An 18656-nucleotide genomic window follows, 5' to 3' on the forward strand; every position below is an offset into this window, starting at 1 on the left:
GGTGGAGAAACCTCCCAGAAGCCAAAGGCTATTTCTCCTTCCTACAACTCAGCGCCTTTAATCATCTTCCGGTTCAGAAAAAAACAGTTGCACGTTCGGGCTTCTGAACAGTTCTCCCTCCTCTCCAGCAAGTGAACATCTGTCCCGTTGAAGCGTACCTGATCGTCCATTACGTCAGCCCCAGGCGATCAAAAGGGAGTGAAAAAGTAGACACGCCAAGTATAAATAAATAAAAATTCTCCTAAAGCAGGTTTCAAGGACAACACAACCAGGTAACTTTGCATGAGATTACGATGACCTCACCAAGAAGCTACGGCAAGAAAGATGTTTATATTTCGGAGAGACAATATAATTATCAGGTTTTAGAGCAGAGGTCCCCAACCTTTTGGGTACCAGGGACCAGTTCCGTGGAGAGAGGTTTTTCCGCAGCCCGGAGAGTACGTGGTTTTGTATGTTGCCTGCATCCCACGGATGGGGCTTTCCTTGTTTGTGCGGACCGGTTGCTGGCATGCTGTGGACCAGTACCCTGGGTTGGGGACCCCAGTTTTAGAGCATTGAAAACAGGAGCTATCTACCCAGTCTTCAGGAAACACAGAGGTTGCTGACCAGCAAAAATGAAAAGGCTCTAGTTATAGGTAGACCTACAACTAGAAAATTTGAACTTAGTTCTGTTTACTTGTCAATCAGAACTGGGTTTTTTTTTTAATCTTAAGCAGGCATGTCCAACCATGGAACAAATGAGGCCTGGACAGCTAGTTATGTGGCCCAACAAGACAATACAAAATACATAAATAAAGGAAGAAGATGATGATGATAGCAACAACAACGATGATGAAGAAGTTGGAAGGGACCTTGGAGGTCATCTAGTCCAACCCCCCACTCAGGCAGGAAACCCTATACCATCTCAGACAAATGGCTGCCCAGTCTCTTCTTAAAAACTTCCAGTGTTTTTTTACAGTTTGTTATGGGTAGTTCTTGACTTATGACCACAATCGGGCCCACGATTTCTCTTGCTAAGCCAGACACTTGTGAAGCGGATTTTGTCCCATTTTATGACCTTTCCTGTCCCGTCTATCCTGCCACCCTTGTTCAAACGAATTACTGCAGTTAATTGTTAAATGAATCTGGCCTCCCCACTGAGTTTGCTGCAGCCGTCATAAATACGAGTCAGTTGCGAAGAGTCTGAGTTTTGATCACGTGAGCCTGGGGAGGCTGCAACGGAAGTGTGAAAAATGGCCCTAACTAACTTTTTTTTGGCGCCGTTGTAACTTTGAACAGTCACTATAAATTAACTATTGCAAATCGACATCTGCCTGTATTTATATACATGAACTTCATGATATATTTCATAGGCGGTCCAAGACAACTCCTCGTCATTCAGTGCGGCAACCACAATCTTAAACATTCAAATGCAAGAGGCAGTATTTAGTCCTAATAACAGCCAGCCTTGCCAGTCCATAAAAAGCAAAAATTTAACATTTTAATGCCGTAAGCTGCCCAGATTTGTTTTGCTATGAGATGGGCAGCAAATAAATTCAATAAACGAATAAACGAATAAAATCTCCTCAAGTAACTATTAGCAGATTGGAGAAGGCCGTTTCCCTTAACCCTCTGAAACACAACAATCTCAAAGGGGGAACCAAGAAAAGGTATTAAAACTCCCATCGCTGAAATCACTCTGCCCATGCCCGTGTGCCATGCAGTTACGTATCAACCCAGAAGAAAAAAAACACGAAAGAAACTTACATTTTTTCATAGAAGCACTAGAATCCAGGAAAGGGTGGTGGAAAAATTCATCTAAAAAATAAAAAATAAAAATCAAGAATAAAAAGGCTTGAAGTTGAATGAAATTTCAGGGGTGGTCAAATCTGGAGAAGGCTGCAGGTTTACCTTTCAATATTAAATTGAAAAAACAAACAAGCACAGATTATTATTATTATTATTTTAAAAAACCCAACAACAATAAACACTCGTTCTCAATCACAGGTTGGATTTCTGATGTCACTTCAGTTTGTTTTTGAAAGGAAAAGAAAGAGAGGTTAAGAAACATAAAATGAGCTGGCTGTCCAGCTTTCTCCTTCTGGATTTAAAACAACGTCCAACTGCTTCTTACCAAAATCCATGCGGTCTTTGTAATTTCGTTGCAACAGCCCTAAAAGAAGTTGTCTCAGATGGGCAGAGGTTTCCCTTGGGATGCTTAAAAACAAAACAAACAGAAGGAAAAAATTTTTATTAAAAAAAAGAATAAAGAAAAGCACCTTTATTGTAACTTCGGATCTTCGACCGTTAGGCCTAGCAATGCGCAACACGCACATACAGAGACAAACGCACACGTATATGCCACATTTTCAGAATGCAGAATAACAGAGCTGGGAGGGGCCTTGGAGGTCATCTAGTCCAACCCCCCTGCTCCAGCAGGAGACCCTATGCTATTCCAGACAAGTGCTTCTCCAGTCTCTTCTTAAAAGCCTCCAGTGATGGAGCGCCCACAACTTCCGATTACTATTTGTTCTCATTGTCAGGAAATTTCTCCTTCATTCTAGATTGGATCTCTCTTTGATAAAGTTTCCATCTGTTACTTCTTGTCCTGCCCTCAGGTACTTTGGAGAAGAGATGACATCAATCTTCCTCCCTGTGAAGCCCCTCAAATATTGGAAGACTAGCTCTCTGTGTGTGTGTGTGTGTGTGTGTGTGTGTGTGCGCGCGCACGCAGTTTGTGTGTTTATTTTTTTTAATTTTAATTCCATTTATATCTCGCCCTTCTCCGAAGACTCAGGGCGGCTTACAAGCTTAGCAGTAGCCTTCATTCTATGTATATGCCTGCTTATTAGGGCTTTCACACACACACACACCAAGCGGCATTATTACAAAGTCAGCTTAATTGCCCCCCAACAATCTGGGTCCTAGATTTGCTTTGCAAAGGGAAGTTATGCAATAAAGTTAAGGCTGGCAGCTGCTCCATCCCTGGAGCTTTTCGAGAAGAGATCGGACAGACTTTTATCCAGAATGGTCTAAGGTCTCTTGATCGAGCAGGGGGCTGGACTAGATGACCTCCCAAGGTCCCTGTTCTGTATTCCCACCCAGACAAATGGATGGCATTTGCCACCAAACACAGCTGGCTGTTTGGAAAAGTCAGATTCGGTCCCAGCACCATAGCAGCCAGCCATTTCAGTCTTTGAAACCTAACCTCTCCCAAGGTCTGGCTGGATTTGATCCCTTTCAAAGGGTTGTTTTTCCCCCCTCCCCTCCCCTCTTCAGCTCCAAGCCTTCTGCCATTCACAAATGACAGTGTTTAACCGGGGTGGTAATTTGGGGTGTGTGTGGGTGCCCCCTGGATTTTCTGTCTCCCTTCCTCTCTTGCGGGGAAATTAAAGAGTCGGGAACTTGAAATGAAACGAACCTTTATTGTCAAAGTACAACTATGTGTACATTGAGATTAGCTGAGCCTCCCTTTGTGCTCCCACCCCCCCAACACCTAGTGACAACAAACCCTCCATCTTACTTAAGAGCCTTGGTGGAGCAGTGGGCTAATGCCTCCTTAAGTAACACCAGCTGCCTGCAATTAGTGCAGGTTCGAGTCCCACCAGGCTCAAGGTTGACTCAGCCTTCCATCCTTCCGAGGTAGGTAAAATGAGGACCCAGATTGTTGGGGGCAATAAGCTGACTTTGTAATAATGCCGCTTGGGGTGTGTGTGTGTGAAAGCCCTAATAAGCAGGCATATACATAGAATGAAGGCTACTGCTAAGCTTGTAAGCCGCCCTGAGTCTTCGGAGAAGGGCGGGATATAAATGGAATTAAAATAAATAAATAAATAAATAAATAAAAATTACTACAACTTCAGGGTAAACCAACCAACCCCTCCCCAAAACAGAAGCCTTCTCCCACGTCTTTTGCAGTATCTTTTCAAAATCCTCGGATATTTCTAGGAAAGCTGCCCTCCCAGCAGTTCCTGGAACGCAGAGAGCAGCTACACAACTGTTTGTCAAGTTGGGCACCCGGCAGACTTAAACAAGGAGGGATTAATCGTTACAGCTGAGAAGGCGGAGACGTTCGCAGAAGGGGGCATGAAAGAGCTGACAAATCTCAAATTTTGCAACAACACAACAGCGCAATCCGGTCTTCAAGCAGTCCTCAAAAGCCTTTTGGGTAACCCAGCATGCACAAAGATCTTTTGCCTAGTTGGGGGTTGTTTCGATCTTAATGAATTCTGCTTTTTTAAAATGAAAATAAAATAAAATAAAATAAAGACTTAATTCTTCCTATCGTTAGCTGCTGTCCTTTTCTTTGCTCCAAAGTTTTTAGACAAAACCACAACAGTTTTTCTTCCTTCCCAGCACTTTTATAGTGTTAACATACACAGGGGGTCCTCATTCAGCCACCACAATGGGACCAGCAACTCCGTTGTTAAACGAAGCCGTCACTAAGCGAAACTGCAACCCTCCCTTGTGACCTAACTTCAGCTTTACTCTGCTTTATGCGCCTGCGGAAGTTGTCGAAGGAAGTTCGGGTGGCAGCCTTACATTTTTCATCCCTTTCGTACGTCTGAACGGTCACTTAAAAGAGGCAGTCGCTAAATGAGGACTACCTGTACCGCCATCAAGGTTTTATTTAATAACAAGATTTTTTTAAAAAAAATAGCAAAACGGAGCTTATACAGACTGGTTCCCGATAATCTCTCCTGCCTGAAATGGCATGTTTGTTCAAATTACATATTTGCAAGCAGAAAAAAATAAATAAATCGCCAATTTTTTATTTTTATTTTTATTCCATTTATATCCCACCCTTCTCCGAAGACTCAGGGCAGCTTACAAGCTTAGCAATTGCTTAAGGGGAGATTAAACAAGCGATCCAACTTTTGATCTGATGTATGGGGTGGGGGATGAGCAACTCCAGCCGCCACCACCCCCCCTTTTGCAAGTGAACTAAAGGCCACTGAAGATCGGTCACAGGTTGCTTGCATAAATTTTGGACCCATCTTGACGGCCCCATCAAAGCTATCCCACCTTGAAGTTTTTTTAATCTGATCAAAAGACGAAAAACGGCTAAAGTGCGCAGAGAGCAAGCCAATTAACTAGGCTTAATGTCCTTGACTTTCTTTCAAATGAAATGGAAGCATCACTGCAATCAAATCAAATTAAATCCAAGTTGGGGTTTTGGCCAGCCCTCCCACCCCCCCACCCCGTCTTCCTTTTTGGCCTGCAGCCAACAGCATGCTATTACAAGACCAGCAAAGTCATTGCCTCTGGCTTTGCCTGCGTCATCTAGCACAGTGTTTAGACAGAACATAGAAAAACAGAGGTGGAAGGGACCTTGGAGGTCTTCTAGTCCAACCCCAGCTCAAGCAGGAGACCCTATACCAGGGGTAGGCAACCTTGGCTCTTTTATGACTGGCGGACTTCAACTCCCAGAATTCCTGAGCCAGCATGGCTCAGCTTGGAAACTTCTCCCTTTCCCCTCAGCATGACTGGCTCAGGAATTCTGGGAGTTGAAGTCCACGAGTCATAAAAGAGCCGAGGTTGCCGACCCCTGGACTAGACATACCCAATTCTTGTTTTTCAACCTTAGCATTGTCACGATACATGAATGGACTGCAACTTCCAGAATTCCCCAGCCAGGACACTGAATTTTGGGAGTTGAAGTACCCCCCCCACCCCATCTTAACTCAGAGTTGCCTTGTGGTGAAATGGGCATCAAGCAAATTTATTAGATAAATAATATAAAATCTTAAAGCATACTGGCTAGGTTTTTCTGGAGTTGAAATCTTCCTGTCTTAAAACATTCCAGCTGGGGAATTCTGGGAACTGAAATCTATCCATCTTAAAAGCATACTGCTGGGGAATTCTGGGAACTGAAATCCACCTGTCTTAAAGCATGCCGGCTCAGGAATTCTGGGAACTGAAATCCACCCGTCTTAAAAGCATAGGTAAAGTAAAGGTAAAGGTTCCCCCGCACATGCGTGCTAGTCATTTCCGACTCTAGGGGCCGGTGCTCATCTCCGTTTCAAAGCCGAAGAGCCAGCACTTGTCTGAGGACGTCTCCGTGGTCATGTGGCCGGCATGACTAGACGCCAAAGGCGCACGGAACGCTGTTACCTTCCCACTGGAGTGATCCCTATTTTTCTACTTGCATTTTTACGTGCTTTCGAACTGCTAGGTTGGCAGAAGCTGGGACGAGTAACAGGCGCTGACTCTGTTACGCGGCACTCGGGATTCGACCCGCCAAACTGCCGACCATCTGATCGACAAGCTCAGCGTCCTAACCCACTGAGCCACTGCATCCCTTCTTAAAAGCATACTGCTGGGGAATTCTGGGAGTTGAAGTCCACCCATCTTAAAGCATACTGTTGGGAATTCTGGGAACTGAAGTCCACCAGTCTTAAAGCATGCTGGCTGGGGAATTCTGGGAGTTGAAATCCATCCATCTCAACATTGCTCTAATCTAGCATATGAACCTGCCGTCTAGGACTTCTCAACAAAGCATAGTTGCAACAAAGCACAACTCAATCCTAAAAGTGAAAGCCGGCAACTCCATCAACAAATTTCCTTTTTCTAGAACTTCTTCGTTTCCTCAGAGAGCGACATATAGGCTCACCCGCCCAACTGCAATCTTTTTAAGGCAAGCCCAGTAAAATGGGCCATCGAGAACCTGGGAGTAACGCTCGCTCTCGATTTGTTTTGGGTCGGGAAGAAAGGGAAGAAAAATAAAATCCGAGGAGCTTGTTACGCTTGGCCCAAGCGACTGGCTCTGGCAGAGATTTGGGATCCTCGCTGCCGCCCTGCCTTTTCTCCCCACCCCGCTGCTTCAAATATTTAGACCCGGCAAGGTCAGCCGGGGTAACCAAGCTGGCGTGCCGGTTGCCGAGATCCGTCATTCCTAGCTAGAGAGCAGAAAAGGCCTCTTGCCAAAGGGGTTGCTAAACCCGACGGCAGAGCACATGAGGGGACAGGTGCCGTCTGAAAACACAACAAGGAACAGGCGGTGCAGAGGGGAGGGAGGGAGGGAAGGAAAAAAAAGGCCGGCTGCCTGGAAGACTTACTTTGGCACGAGCGTCTTGTTTTTCTCATAGAAGAGACGCAGGTCTTGAGGACTGCTGGCCTGCGGAGGGAGGGAAAGGAGAGGATTAGTCAAGTTGGACTCACTGCTTGGTTGCGATGCAAGGCTTCGGTAGCCAAATATCAGACTACCCATCCTGGGGGGTCCATCATCACCCTCTGGGGACAGGTCACTGAGGGATTTGGGGAGGATGAAATGAGATGGTGGTGGGCATTCACCCCTGCCCTTCACGATATTCTCTCTCTCTCTCTCTCTCTCTCTCTCTCTCTCTCTCTCTCTCTCTCTCTCTCTCTCTCCAACCATCCATCATCTATCATCTATCTATCCAACCATCCAATCAATCAATCTTTCTATCTGTCTGTCTGTCTATCTATCTATCTATCTATCTATCTATCTATCTATCTATCTATTTATCATCTATCTATCATCTATCTATCTATCCATTCATCATCTATCATCTATCTATCCAACCATCCAACCATCCAATCAATCTTTCTGTCTGTCTATCTATCTATCTATCTATCTATCTATCTATCTATCTATCTATCTATCTATCATCTATCTATCTATCCATTCATCATCTATCTATCCAACCACCCAATCAATCTTTCTGTCTGTCTGTCTCTCTTTCTCTCTCTCTCTATCCATCATCTCTCTATCCAACCACCTAATCAATCTTTCTCTGTCTGTCTGTCTCTCTCTCTCTCTATCCATCCATCCATCCATCCATCCATCATCTCTCTATCATCTAACCAACCACCCAATCTTTCTGTCTGTCTCTCTCTTTATATATATATATCGATCTATCCATCATCTCTCTATCATCTATCTATCCAACCAACCAATCTTTCTGTCTGTCTGTCTATCTGTCTCTGTCTCTCTCTCTCATCTGTTCTTTCTCTCTCTCATCTACCTATCCAACCACCCAATCTCGGGTGGTGGTGGTGAGAAAGAGCAAATAATGTCCTTTATTTGCACATTACTTATCCCACAGTCTGATCGTATCCCATTGTGTTTGTAATACTTCATTGCAACTTCTCTATTGCAGTATGTATCTATTACAACATGGCTTGTAGTTGCAATCTCTCTCTCTCTCTCTCTCTCTCTCTCCAACTCAATCTATCTATCTTTCCATCTATTTATCTATCTATCAACTTACGATCACAACTGGGATTAGAATCTCCGTGGTTAAGCAAGAAAGAGGCTTCGCAAACTTTTTGCCATGATTGTTAAGCGAAATTGTTAAGTGAATCATGCAGTTGTTAAGCGAATCAACTTCCCCCCACTGACATTGGTTGTCAGAAGTCGGTTGGGAAGGCTGCAAATGGTGATCACCGGAGCCGGGATGCTACAACCATTGTAAACTGAGGCCAGTTGCCAAGTGCCCATATTTTGATCATGTCACCATGAGGATGCTTTGAGGGTTGTAAATGGGTGTACTGGTTATAAGTCGCTTTTTAAAGTGCTGTTGTAACTTTGAATGGTCTCTAAACAAATGGTCATAAGTCAAGGATTATCTGTAATATTTATCCGGTCGACAACAAGTAAAATTTCAAAGAACAAAACAGAACAGCCACAGAGGGAAGCCAGTAGATACAATAATATGCTAAACCACAGAATATAACTTTTGCTCATGTGTTACTATGTGAGTACAGTTATTTATTTATCCAGATGATAAATCTAAAGCAGGAAGAGGTCTAAAATAAAAATAGAAACAATGTGTCCCCTACAGTTAGTAGTTAAAATGCATCAAACCATGGTGTATTTTTAAAAGAAAGATAAATAGGTCTTTGATACCTGGCTTTCATCGCAGCCATACAAAATTCAGCTGCTGTACACACGATTTATGATTTTAGATCCTGAAGAAGATTCGTGTGAAATTGATCTCGCCTTCCATGGAATTTATTCTGCCTCTCGCAATACTGACGTTGGCATGTTTGGTCTCTAGTAAATCCTGAACCAAAATCCAACAAAATGCTTGCCTTGGAAATGGCTACTTGCTTGTAAGGACCACTGTTTGCAACTCTTCATGTAATAATTTTGGGGTGCCCCTTTCTTTCCCAAAGCTCACTGGCAAACTGAATCAAGCTTTGCTAATAAGATTATTCTCTCTCTCTCTCTCTCTCTCTCTCTCTCTGTGTGTGTGTGTGTGTGTGTGTTTGTGTGTGTGCGTGCGTGCGTGTGTTTATGCCTGCATGTACACCTTAAAATCAATGTTGACTTTTGGCAATTACCTGGACGGATCCCTGAAATTTTCTTGGCAACGTTTTTCAGAAGCGGTTTGCCATTGCTTCCTTCCTAAGGGCTGAGACAGGGTGACTGGCCCAAAGTCACTCAACTCAGTTTGTTCCTAAGGCATGACTAGAACTCAGAGTCTCCTGGTTTCCTGCCTCTTGCCTTCGCCATTACACCAAACAGGCCCTCCCAGGCCTTCTAACATCTTATCAGAAGGACGTATCGTACCTTCCAATATTTTTTTTATAGCCGTTGGCCCACCAATAGACCTTATAATAGATTATGTTTATTATTATAGCTTAAATGGACTCCAGAAGATGGTAGAGGACAGGAAAGCCTGGAGGAACGTTGTCCATAGGGTCGCGATGGGTCAGACACGACTTCGCAACTAACAACAACAACAACAATTATTATAGGTCAGGGGGTCTTCAGCCTGGAACTTTGTGCTTAACAGATGCACTTTTATTGAGCTCCGTTTCAAGAAACGATCAGGACAAGATGCCATAATAAGCCTCTGATCAGCTTCATAGCTGGGTCTATGTTTATTTTACGCACGCATGCACCCGGCCTGTTTCGTGACGTGGACCGTTGGCATCTGGCTTAAAAATAAGATGTTTGCAACACGAGTAGACGAAGGGGAAGGCGGTGTGATCCATTGGGGGGCAACGCTGAAGGCTGTGGGTGGGGTGAGATCAAGGTCCCCCCCCTCCCCCCTTTGGCTTAGAAGGAAAGTGGGTCAAATGACAGATTCCAGAAGGTCCAGCATCTCTCACCTGCTTGCAAGAAAATGGCTCTAACAGATCAGCTCTCCTTCAGCTGCGCAGTCTTGGGATCTGTTCCCCAAATAAAAGTGATGGAAAAAGCAGCTGGCCCCAGAGAGCATTAAAACCACTTATGAAGCACGTGGAGAAGCCCAAGCAAGACATCAAAAGGGCAGAAAGGAAACAGTTCAAGCTTTTAAGAGGAGTGGACTTCAACTCCCAGAATCCCCCACTGACCAAAAAGCATCATAACAAATGATACGGATGGGATTGTGGTGCCTGAATTCGGGAAGACCACAGAACAAATCCTTTTTTTCACTCCTTTAACCACCTTGTTGGGATATTAACAGAGGGACAGAATCGACATCACGTGAAGTGTTAATGCCACTTCATAACGCCTTGGTAAGGCCAAATCCAGTTTTGGTCATCACGATGTAAAAAAGATGTCGAGACTCTAGAAAGAGTGCAGAGAAGATCAACAAAGATGATCAGGGGGCTGGAGGCTAAAACATATAATGAACGGCTGCTGGAATTGGTGTGTCTAGTTTAAGGAAGAGAAGGATGAGGGGTGACGTGATAACAGTGCTCCAGTATCTCAGGGGCTGCTCCAAAGAAGAGGGAGTCAAGCTATTCTCCAAAGAGCCCAAAGGCAGGACAAGAAGCAACAGATGGGAACTCATCAAGGAGAGGAGCAACCTAGAACTAAGGAGAAATTTCCTGACAGTGAGAACAATTAATCAGTGGAATGGCTTGTCACTAGAAGTTGTGGGTGCTCAATCACTGGAGGTTTTCAAGAAGAGACTGGACAGCCATTTGTCTGGAATGGTATAGGTCAGGGGTGTCAAACTGCTGGCCCATGGGCCAAACGTGTCACGTGGAACCCGCCCCCCCCATTGCCGGCAATGGCAAAACAGTCCAGATACGTTGTGCGACGTCATGTGATGTCGCGAGTTTGACATGTCTGGTATATGTCTTCCTGCCTGAGCAGGGGGTTGGACTAGAAGACCTCCAAGGTACCTTCCAACTCTGTTATTCTGTTATTTCATGACACTGGGAAGAATTAACCAGTGGAACCACCTGCCTCCAGAAGTTGTGAATGCTCCAACACTGGATGTTTTTAAGAAGAGACTGGGCAGCCATTTGCCTGGAATGGCACCGGGTCTCCTGCCTGAGCAGGGGGCTGGACTAGATGACCTCCAAGGTCCTTTCCCAGTCTATTATTGCGTTATGTCTTGGTTTCTCCTAGGATTTCTGAGCAACCTTTGGCCGAGCTGGTGGAGACTTTGACGAATTCCATTTCCAGGATACCAAGAGGGCAGCCAGATTGGGCAGAGGCAGCCAGGACACTTACGATGTCTCCGTCTCCTGCCAGACCCAAAATACACACTCAAGTTGGCCGGAAAGAATTGCTGAACGAGCAGCATGATGAGCACCAGTGAGCAAAACATAGGAAACACACGGCTTCCACACGGCATGTGGACAGCTTAAAAAAGAAAAAGGCAGCAACGTGTTTGCAGTTGGTTTTTTACATGATTCAATGTCAGCTTCCTCTCCCAACAGGTTAGACTTGAAACAGGGAGCCAGGCGTCCAAGCATCCAGAATTTTCAGATAAGCAGATTTTTATGGAAGAAAAGCCAGGAAATCACCATGAAAAATGTCAACAGCTGCTGAGTGTCGAATGCTGAGTACTATTTATAATAACCGGCGTTCAAAAACTCTTGCCCCTTTCCCCGCTGCTCTGTTTAAGCCATGATGCTTGCCTGGTTTGAGGGCTTAGTGCCCGGTTTGTAAGTTTTGAGAGCTCACCCCACTCATGGGGAAGGGGGGAGAAGGGAAGAGTTACAACACCTTTCATTATAGAAGCAACCAGAATAAATCAGAACTAGCAAGAACAATCCCATTAATTAATCAAATCCAGTCAAGGAAGATGTCAAGAAAAATGAACAAGGCTTGACGTCCCAATGAAATAAAACTCCCTTTAAATATCTTTTTTTTTTAAAAAAAAAAGGTGGGATCTTTATGGATTTGGGGGACTCAAGAGTTCCAAAGGGTCGGGACCACCACAGAGAAGGCCTGTCATCTAACCCAGGAATTGTGGCTTATTCAACAAGCCATGGCTTTGATTTCAAAGCCAGGGAAAGCAAATCGTGTGGCTAGAATGTAGAAGTACCATTATTATTTTTTTACTATTTATTCATTATAGTAGAAAGCTCTTGCTTGGTCTACCTCTAGAAGTGGTTCTCTAGATAGCTGGAAATCGGTGCGCTCCATCACTGGAGGTTTTTAAGAAGAGACTAGACATTCACCTGTCTGAGACAGTATAGGTCCTCCTGTTTGAGCAGGGGGCTGGACTAGAAGACCTCCAAGGTCCCTTCCAGCTCTATTCTAATGACGGCTGCTAGCGTCCCAGGTTCAAGTGGTCCCCTTTTGTTCCCCTCTGGCAAGCCAAGTCAACGAGGAATCCAGATTCACTTAACAATCGTATTGCTAACTTCACAACTGCAGTGATTGCCTTAACAACTTTGGCCAGAGAGGTCATAAAATGGGGCAAAATTCACCTAACAAATCTCTCGCTTAGCAACAGAAATTTTGGGCTGAATTGTACTCGTAAGTTGTAAAGGTAAAGGTAAAGGTTCCCCCGCACATGCGTGGTAGTCATTTCTGACTCTAGGGGCCGGTGCTCATCTCCGTTTCAAAGCCGAAGAGCCAGCGCTTGTCCGAGGACGTCTCCGTGGTCCTGTGGCCGGCATGACTAGACGCCAAAGGCGCACGGAACGCTGTTACCTTCCCACCGGAGTGGTCCCTATTTTTCTACTTGCATTTTTTACGTGCTTTTGAACTGCTAGGTTGGCAGAAGCTGGGACGAGTAACAGGCGCTCACTCTGCTACGCGGCACTCGGGATTCGACCCGCCAAACTGCTGACCTTCTGATCGACAAGCTCAGCGTCCTAACCCACTGAGCCACCGCGTCCCTCATACTCGTAAGTTGAGGACTACCTATATAGGCTGAACTGGGAATCAGTTGTCTACAACCAGGCCTTTCTGACAAAATGCTGTAGTATTTTGCTCCTTGCGCAAGCTCGTTTTGCTTTGTGACATTCTGGCTGCTGTTTAAAATGGACCTTTATGGGGTGTATTTATTCATCGTTTCCACCGGTTGCATGACATGCGCACTGGGGAACTAACAACACCATCAAACAAAAAGTATTAAAATAAAATCATTAAATTTACGGGGCCTCCCCGTAAGGAACAATGCCCTTGTCTGTCTTTACAACTTTGTGGAAACTTTTGCTTGCTTTTAGTGTGCTGGAGCTGCCCATTCTTTTAAAGGTCTCCTGCGGAGGCAACATTTGCATAACATTAAATGGCTTTGGGCAATATATGCAAATCTGACTGTTTTGGATTTTTCCTTCCTTTTCCCAGGACAGTATTTGAGGTCTGTTTTTTATTATTATTATTATTATTATTATTATTATTATTATTATTATTATTATTATTATTATTATTTAAAAGACCAGTTTGCTGGAAGGCAGGCATTTCTGCATTTTGATAGCTTTCTAAAATTCATCCTTTTATCTAATCGGCATTCATCTCTCTCTCTCTCTCTCTCTCTCTCTCTCTCTCTCTCTCTCTCTCTCTCTCTCTCTCTCTCTCGACAAAAATGGATCAGGTTGTTAAGTTCATGGCTTCAGAGGTTGTGTAGATAACCCGTGCTGAAGTCAGTTCATAAAGGGTGGTTGACCTTGATTAGTTTCTTGGAAAGGAGAATATCAGAAGCCTCTCTCAAGATTGTCCCCCAAAAGTCACAGAAATGCTTAACACACTTTACACGGTTCTGGAGAAAACTTGATGGACATGTCCAGAAAGACCCAAGGATCCCACTTGATTCAAAGGACACTTTGAGATCACGGAAGAATCTTAAGTGTCAACAATTCATCCTCTACTAATAGTAACCATAAGAAGATTCTTAAGTCAACCGGGAGCTTTTCCAAATACTCAGAGGCGTTCACATACACACAGCTGTGGAGTGTACAAGTGACAAGCATCAAGTACAGAAGTTACAGATTTAGCCCCATCTAAGGAAACAGCTCTCAAATGCTGCCCTCAAACATGTTGGTTGGCCACAGTGACTTAACTTGACACCATTAAACCACAAGGAGATGAATTCACATAATATGCTAAGCCATCAACCAGGATTTCATAAACCTGAAGAACAGAAGAATTGAAAGGGATATTGAAAATCATTCAACCGGACCCCTGCCCAGTACAGAAATTCACTACGGCATCTTCATAAGCCACCCACCCTATTTAAACATGTCCAGTGAAGTCTACATTTCTTGTTTCTTGTCCTGAGTTGGAAGAAGTCTGAATAAGTCTGCCTCATCTTCTCAAGACAGCCCTTCAGATGCTAGTGGGTTTTACTGAAGTTGAGTGAGGGACATATAAAGAACGGTTGCTGGAATTGGGTATGTCTAGTTTAATGAAGAGAAGGATGATAGCAGTGTTCCAATATCTCAGGGGCTGCCACAAAGAAGAGGGGGTCGATCTACTTTCCAAAGCCCCTGAAGGCAGGACAAGAAGCAAAGGATGGAAACTCATCAAGGAGAGAAGCAACCTGGAACTAAGAAGGAATTTCCTGACAGTGAGAACAATTAGTCAGTGGAACTGCTTGCCTCCAGAAGTTGTGAATGCTCCAACACTGCACGTTTTTAAGAAGAGGTTGGACAATGATTTGTCTGAAATGGGATAGGGTTTCCTGTCTGAGCAGGGGGTTGGACTAGAAGACCTTCAGAAGTTGTGGGTGCTCCATCACTGGAGGTTTTTAAGAATTTAATTAAATTAATTTAATTTAAATTAATTTAAGAAGAGATTGGACAGTTATTTGTCTGGAATGACAAAGGGTCTCCTGCCTGAACAGGGGCTTGGACTAGAAGACCCTTCCAACTCTGTTATTCTGTTCTGTTCTGAAGTCTTCTCCACTCCAGACTAAACCCATCCAATTCCTTCAGCTGTCCACCTTATCGAGTATTTCCTGCTAGCCTCTTATCATCTGGGTTGTCCTAAAAGGTCAACCTAACCCCAACACATAGATGGGCTAAGCCAACTTGGGAAGGCCACAAAAATGACCTCGAAGTCATCCTTGGAACGTCCTTAGCAGGGTTACACGTTACACCCAAGAACCGGTCAACGGAGAACCTTAGAAACAGGTCACAATACCCAAAGGTAAAATGGAAGATTCCCAAGGAATCTGGTCTTCTACAAATCGAAACAGAATAAACAGAATCATCTCGTTGACCGTAATTCAATTGCTTAAAAGGTCTTGGGGCAGCACAATCTAGAATCAGTTGAAATATTTACACAAAAACACACTCGATTGGGTCTATTTATTCAGAAACAACTTCAAAAAACCTTTAGTTATCTCCAGAGGGGGACTAAGCCAGTGGCCCTCCGGCTGTGTAAAAATCACCACAAGAAAATATCCTACCCAAAACACTTTTTCTCTTTCTCTTCCTAGGACCAAAGATACAAAGAACCACCTTTTAAAGTCAGGGAAGTGGTAAGCCTTTCACATTTTAGGAGGCAAATCCTTCGCTCCAAACACAGTCCATGGTCACGGAGACTGTGTCTTCTTCTCCAAGCTTCCAAAGGACAACACAGGCAGTCCTCGACTTACCACACTTCATTTAGTGACCTTTCAAAGTTACAACGGCACTGGGGAAAAAGGGTCTTATTTTTTATTTTTATTTTTAATTATTATTTTAATTCCATTTATATCCCGCCCTTCTCCGAAGACTCAGGGCGGCTTACAAGCTTAGCAGTAGCCTTCATTCTATGGATGACCATGTTTCACACTTACGACCACTGCAGCATCCCCACCGCGGTCACGTGATCAGAATTCAGGCTCTTGGCAACAGACTCGTATTCACGACAGCACTGATCATTTGGGCCTTTCCTCCTGCTCCTTGTACAGACAGTCCCTGACTTACAACCGTTCATTTAGTGACAACGGCATGGAGAAGAGAGGCTTGTGACCATTTTTCGCATTTACGGCCACGGCAGCATCCCCCTGATCATGGGATCAAAATTCAGCTGCTTACGCGACCTCCTTTTTCAGCCCCAAACTCTATGGGGAAGTCAGATTCACTTAACAACTGTAGCAAGGCAAGGCATAAAATGGGGCAAAGCTCGGTTAACAACTGTCTTGCTTAGCAATGGAAATTTTGGCCTTGGCTGTGGTTGTAAGTCGAGAACCACCTGTACAGTACCTCCCCTATGTCCTCCATTCAAAGGCCCCCGTTTTGCCTTCTTCCTTTATCTCTGTTGGAGATGTCATCCCTCTTCATCAAATCATCCCTCCCACAGTGCAGAATGGAAGGATCGCCTGATGGCCTACTTTTCATCTCTATTCTGCTGTTATTACATACGCAAAACAAGTTAAAGCATGCTGGCTGGGGAATTCTGGGAACGGAAGTCCACACACTCTGGCTGGGGAATTCTGGGCGCTGGAAGTCCACCCCATCTTTAAAAGTCGCCAAGTTTGTAAAATACCGATTAAAGCAAGCCTGTGTCCATCAGAAGCCAAAAATTCAGTGCAGCCCGGAAACTGTGCAACAGCAACACGCTTAAGAAACTCCCAAAGCCACAGGGGAAATGAACAAAAATGAACTTTTCATCTTACCTGAAAAGGTGCTTTTCCTGTTAGACACTGGTAAATTATTGTCCCAATGCTCCACAGGTCAGCTTTGGCATCATAATGCTGGGACATAATTACTTCCGGAGCCTACAGTTGGGAAAAAAAAACCCACATGGGTGGTCTGATCCGCTTTGAAGTTACCCCAAAACTGGTGACATCCCCCCTCCCCTCCCAGCACAGGATTTGAGAAAGCTGATGGATTTAAGTTTCTTTGCAAATTAAAACTGGGTGGTAATGAAAGGGAGGACAACAAGCTATGCTATAATTGAGTCAGAGTCTGCTTTAATGAGGAAAGAAATCCCCGAATTTAATCACGCACGGACGGGAAATAAAATAAAATAACATAAAAATAAAAACCAACCAAATACCTTAGCCCTTGGTCAGCTAAAGCTGGGGGGGGGGGAAATAAAAGATTCAAATATGCACTCTAAGCAACTCAAGCAGCCTCGTCTTCATTCGGTTGGCCCAATGAGTCGTTGGCCTCCAGCCAACCCTGGGAAAAACTGCCAACACCTTTGTACCAAAACAAAGAACGAAGCGTGCATGTAAACATCTTAACCAAGGAGCGCTTACCAGCTGCCAAACAAGGTAAAAAACAGCAAAGTAGAACCCACGGCCTGCCTTGCCAAAACTCGTAACCGGTGGCACTCAAAAGTAAAAGATAAAGTTTTCTCCGCTGAGCATGTCGATCAGATGGTTGGCAGTTTGGCGGGTCGAATCCTGAGTGCTGCGTAGCAGAGTGAGTGCCTGCTACTTGTCCCAGCTTCTGCCAACCTAGCAGTTCGAAAGCACGTAAAAATGCAAGTAGAAAAATAGGGACCACTACGGTGGGAAGGTAACAGCGGTCTGTGCGCCTTTGGCATCTAGTCATGCCAGCCACGTGACCACGGAGACGTCCTCGGACAAGCGCTGGCACTTCGGCTTTGAAACGGAGATGAGCACCGGCCCCTAGAGTCAGAAACAACTAGCACGCATGTGCGGGGGAACCTTTACCTTTACCTTTTATAGATTGTGATGTTAAAGAAACCAATTTGATGTTGAACATGATAACAGCAGCACGGTTACTGGTGGGACAATATTGGAAGAAGGATAGTTTGCCTACTGTAGAAGAATGGGTGTTTAAAGTTTCGAATCTGGCAGAAATGTCTAAGATTTCTGCTTATTTGAAGGATCATTCACAGGAAAGATATATTTCAGTTTGGAGGAGATGGATAGATTATATTCAGAACAAATATGGGACTAAAAAGTTCCATTTAGCTTATGAGTAGATTTTAGAGGGATATTGTTGTTGGTACTTTGTATGTAGTTATGTTAAAGGGGAGTTGAAGCACATTATGAATTGGGTTCATTGTATATTATGCATAATTTTTATTTAGAATATGATTATTATAACTATAATCCTGTATTTAGCTCTGGGAAGTGGGGGAGGGGGAAGTGGGCGGGTTTGGGGTGGGGGGGGATTTGGGGATATATTGTAAAATCTTGTTTTTGTAAAACTTTTTAATAAAAAAAGTAAAATTATGTGTGTGTGTGTGTGTGTATGTATATGTATGTGTATGTGTATGTGTATGTGTATATGTATATATATTTGCTTTTCTCGTTCAGGCATGTCAACCTTGTGGGGGAGGAACAAGGACACCCCTCCCAACTCTGCTTCCAACAACAAGCCAGCAAGGTAGGTTGAGCGGACTCGCTGGGAAAGAAGTTGGAGAACTGAGCTCCTTGACTGCAGGGCTTTCAACGGAGGCTGGAGGAACAGATTTTTCAGAGATAAAATAGAATAGAGCTGGAAGGGACCTTGGAGGTCTTCTAGTCCAGCCCCCCCCCCCGTTCAAGCAGGAGACCCTATACCATCTCAGACAAGTGACTGTCTAGCTTCTTCTTAAAAATCTCCAGTGATGCAGCGCCCAC

At 44.3% G+C, this 18656-nt stretch overlaps 1 protein-coding gene across 4 annotated transcripts in view; it reads right to left on the reverse strand.

Moving 5' to 3' along the window:
- The window catches only part of ULK1 (unc-51 like autophagy activating kinase 1), an 83065-nt gene that overhangs the window by 37400 nt on the left and 27009 nt on the right, over window positions 1–18656 (reverse strand). For all 4 annotated transcript variants that reach the window (XM_083373224.1, XM_083373223.1, XM_083373225.1 and 1 more), the window contains 4 exons: window positions 16731–16832; window positions 7038–7096; window positions 2114–2196; window positions 1747–1797 (listed from right to left, as the gene is read on the reverse strand). In XM_083373224.1, coding sequence (XP_083229350.1) covers window positions 1747–1797; window positions 2114–2196; window positions 7038–7096; window positions 16731–16832 — 295 coding nt within the window. The remainder of the gene's footprint in view (window positions 1–1746; window positions 1798–2113; window positions 2197–7037; window positions 7097–16730; window positions 16833–18656) is intronic.

Source organism: Vipera ursinii (genome assembly GCF_947247035.1).
Source record: "Vipera ursinii genome assembly, chromosome: 14".
In the NCBI taxonomy this organism is placed as follows: Eukaryota; Metazoa; Chordata; class Lepidosauria; order Squamata; family Viperidae; genus Vipera; species Vipera ursinii.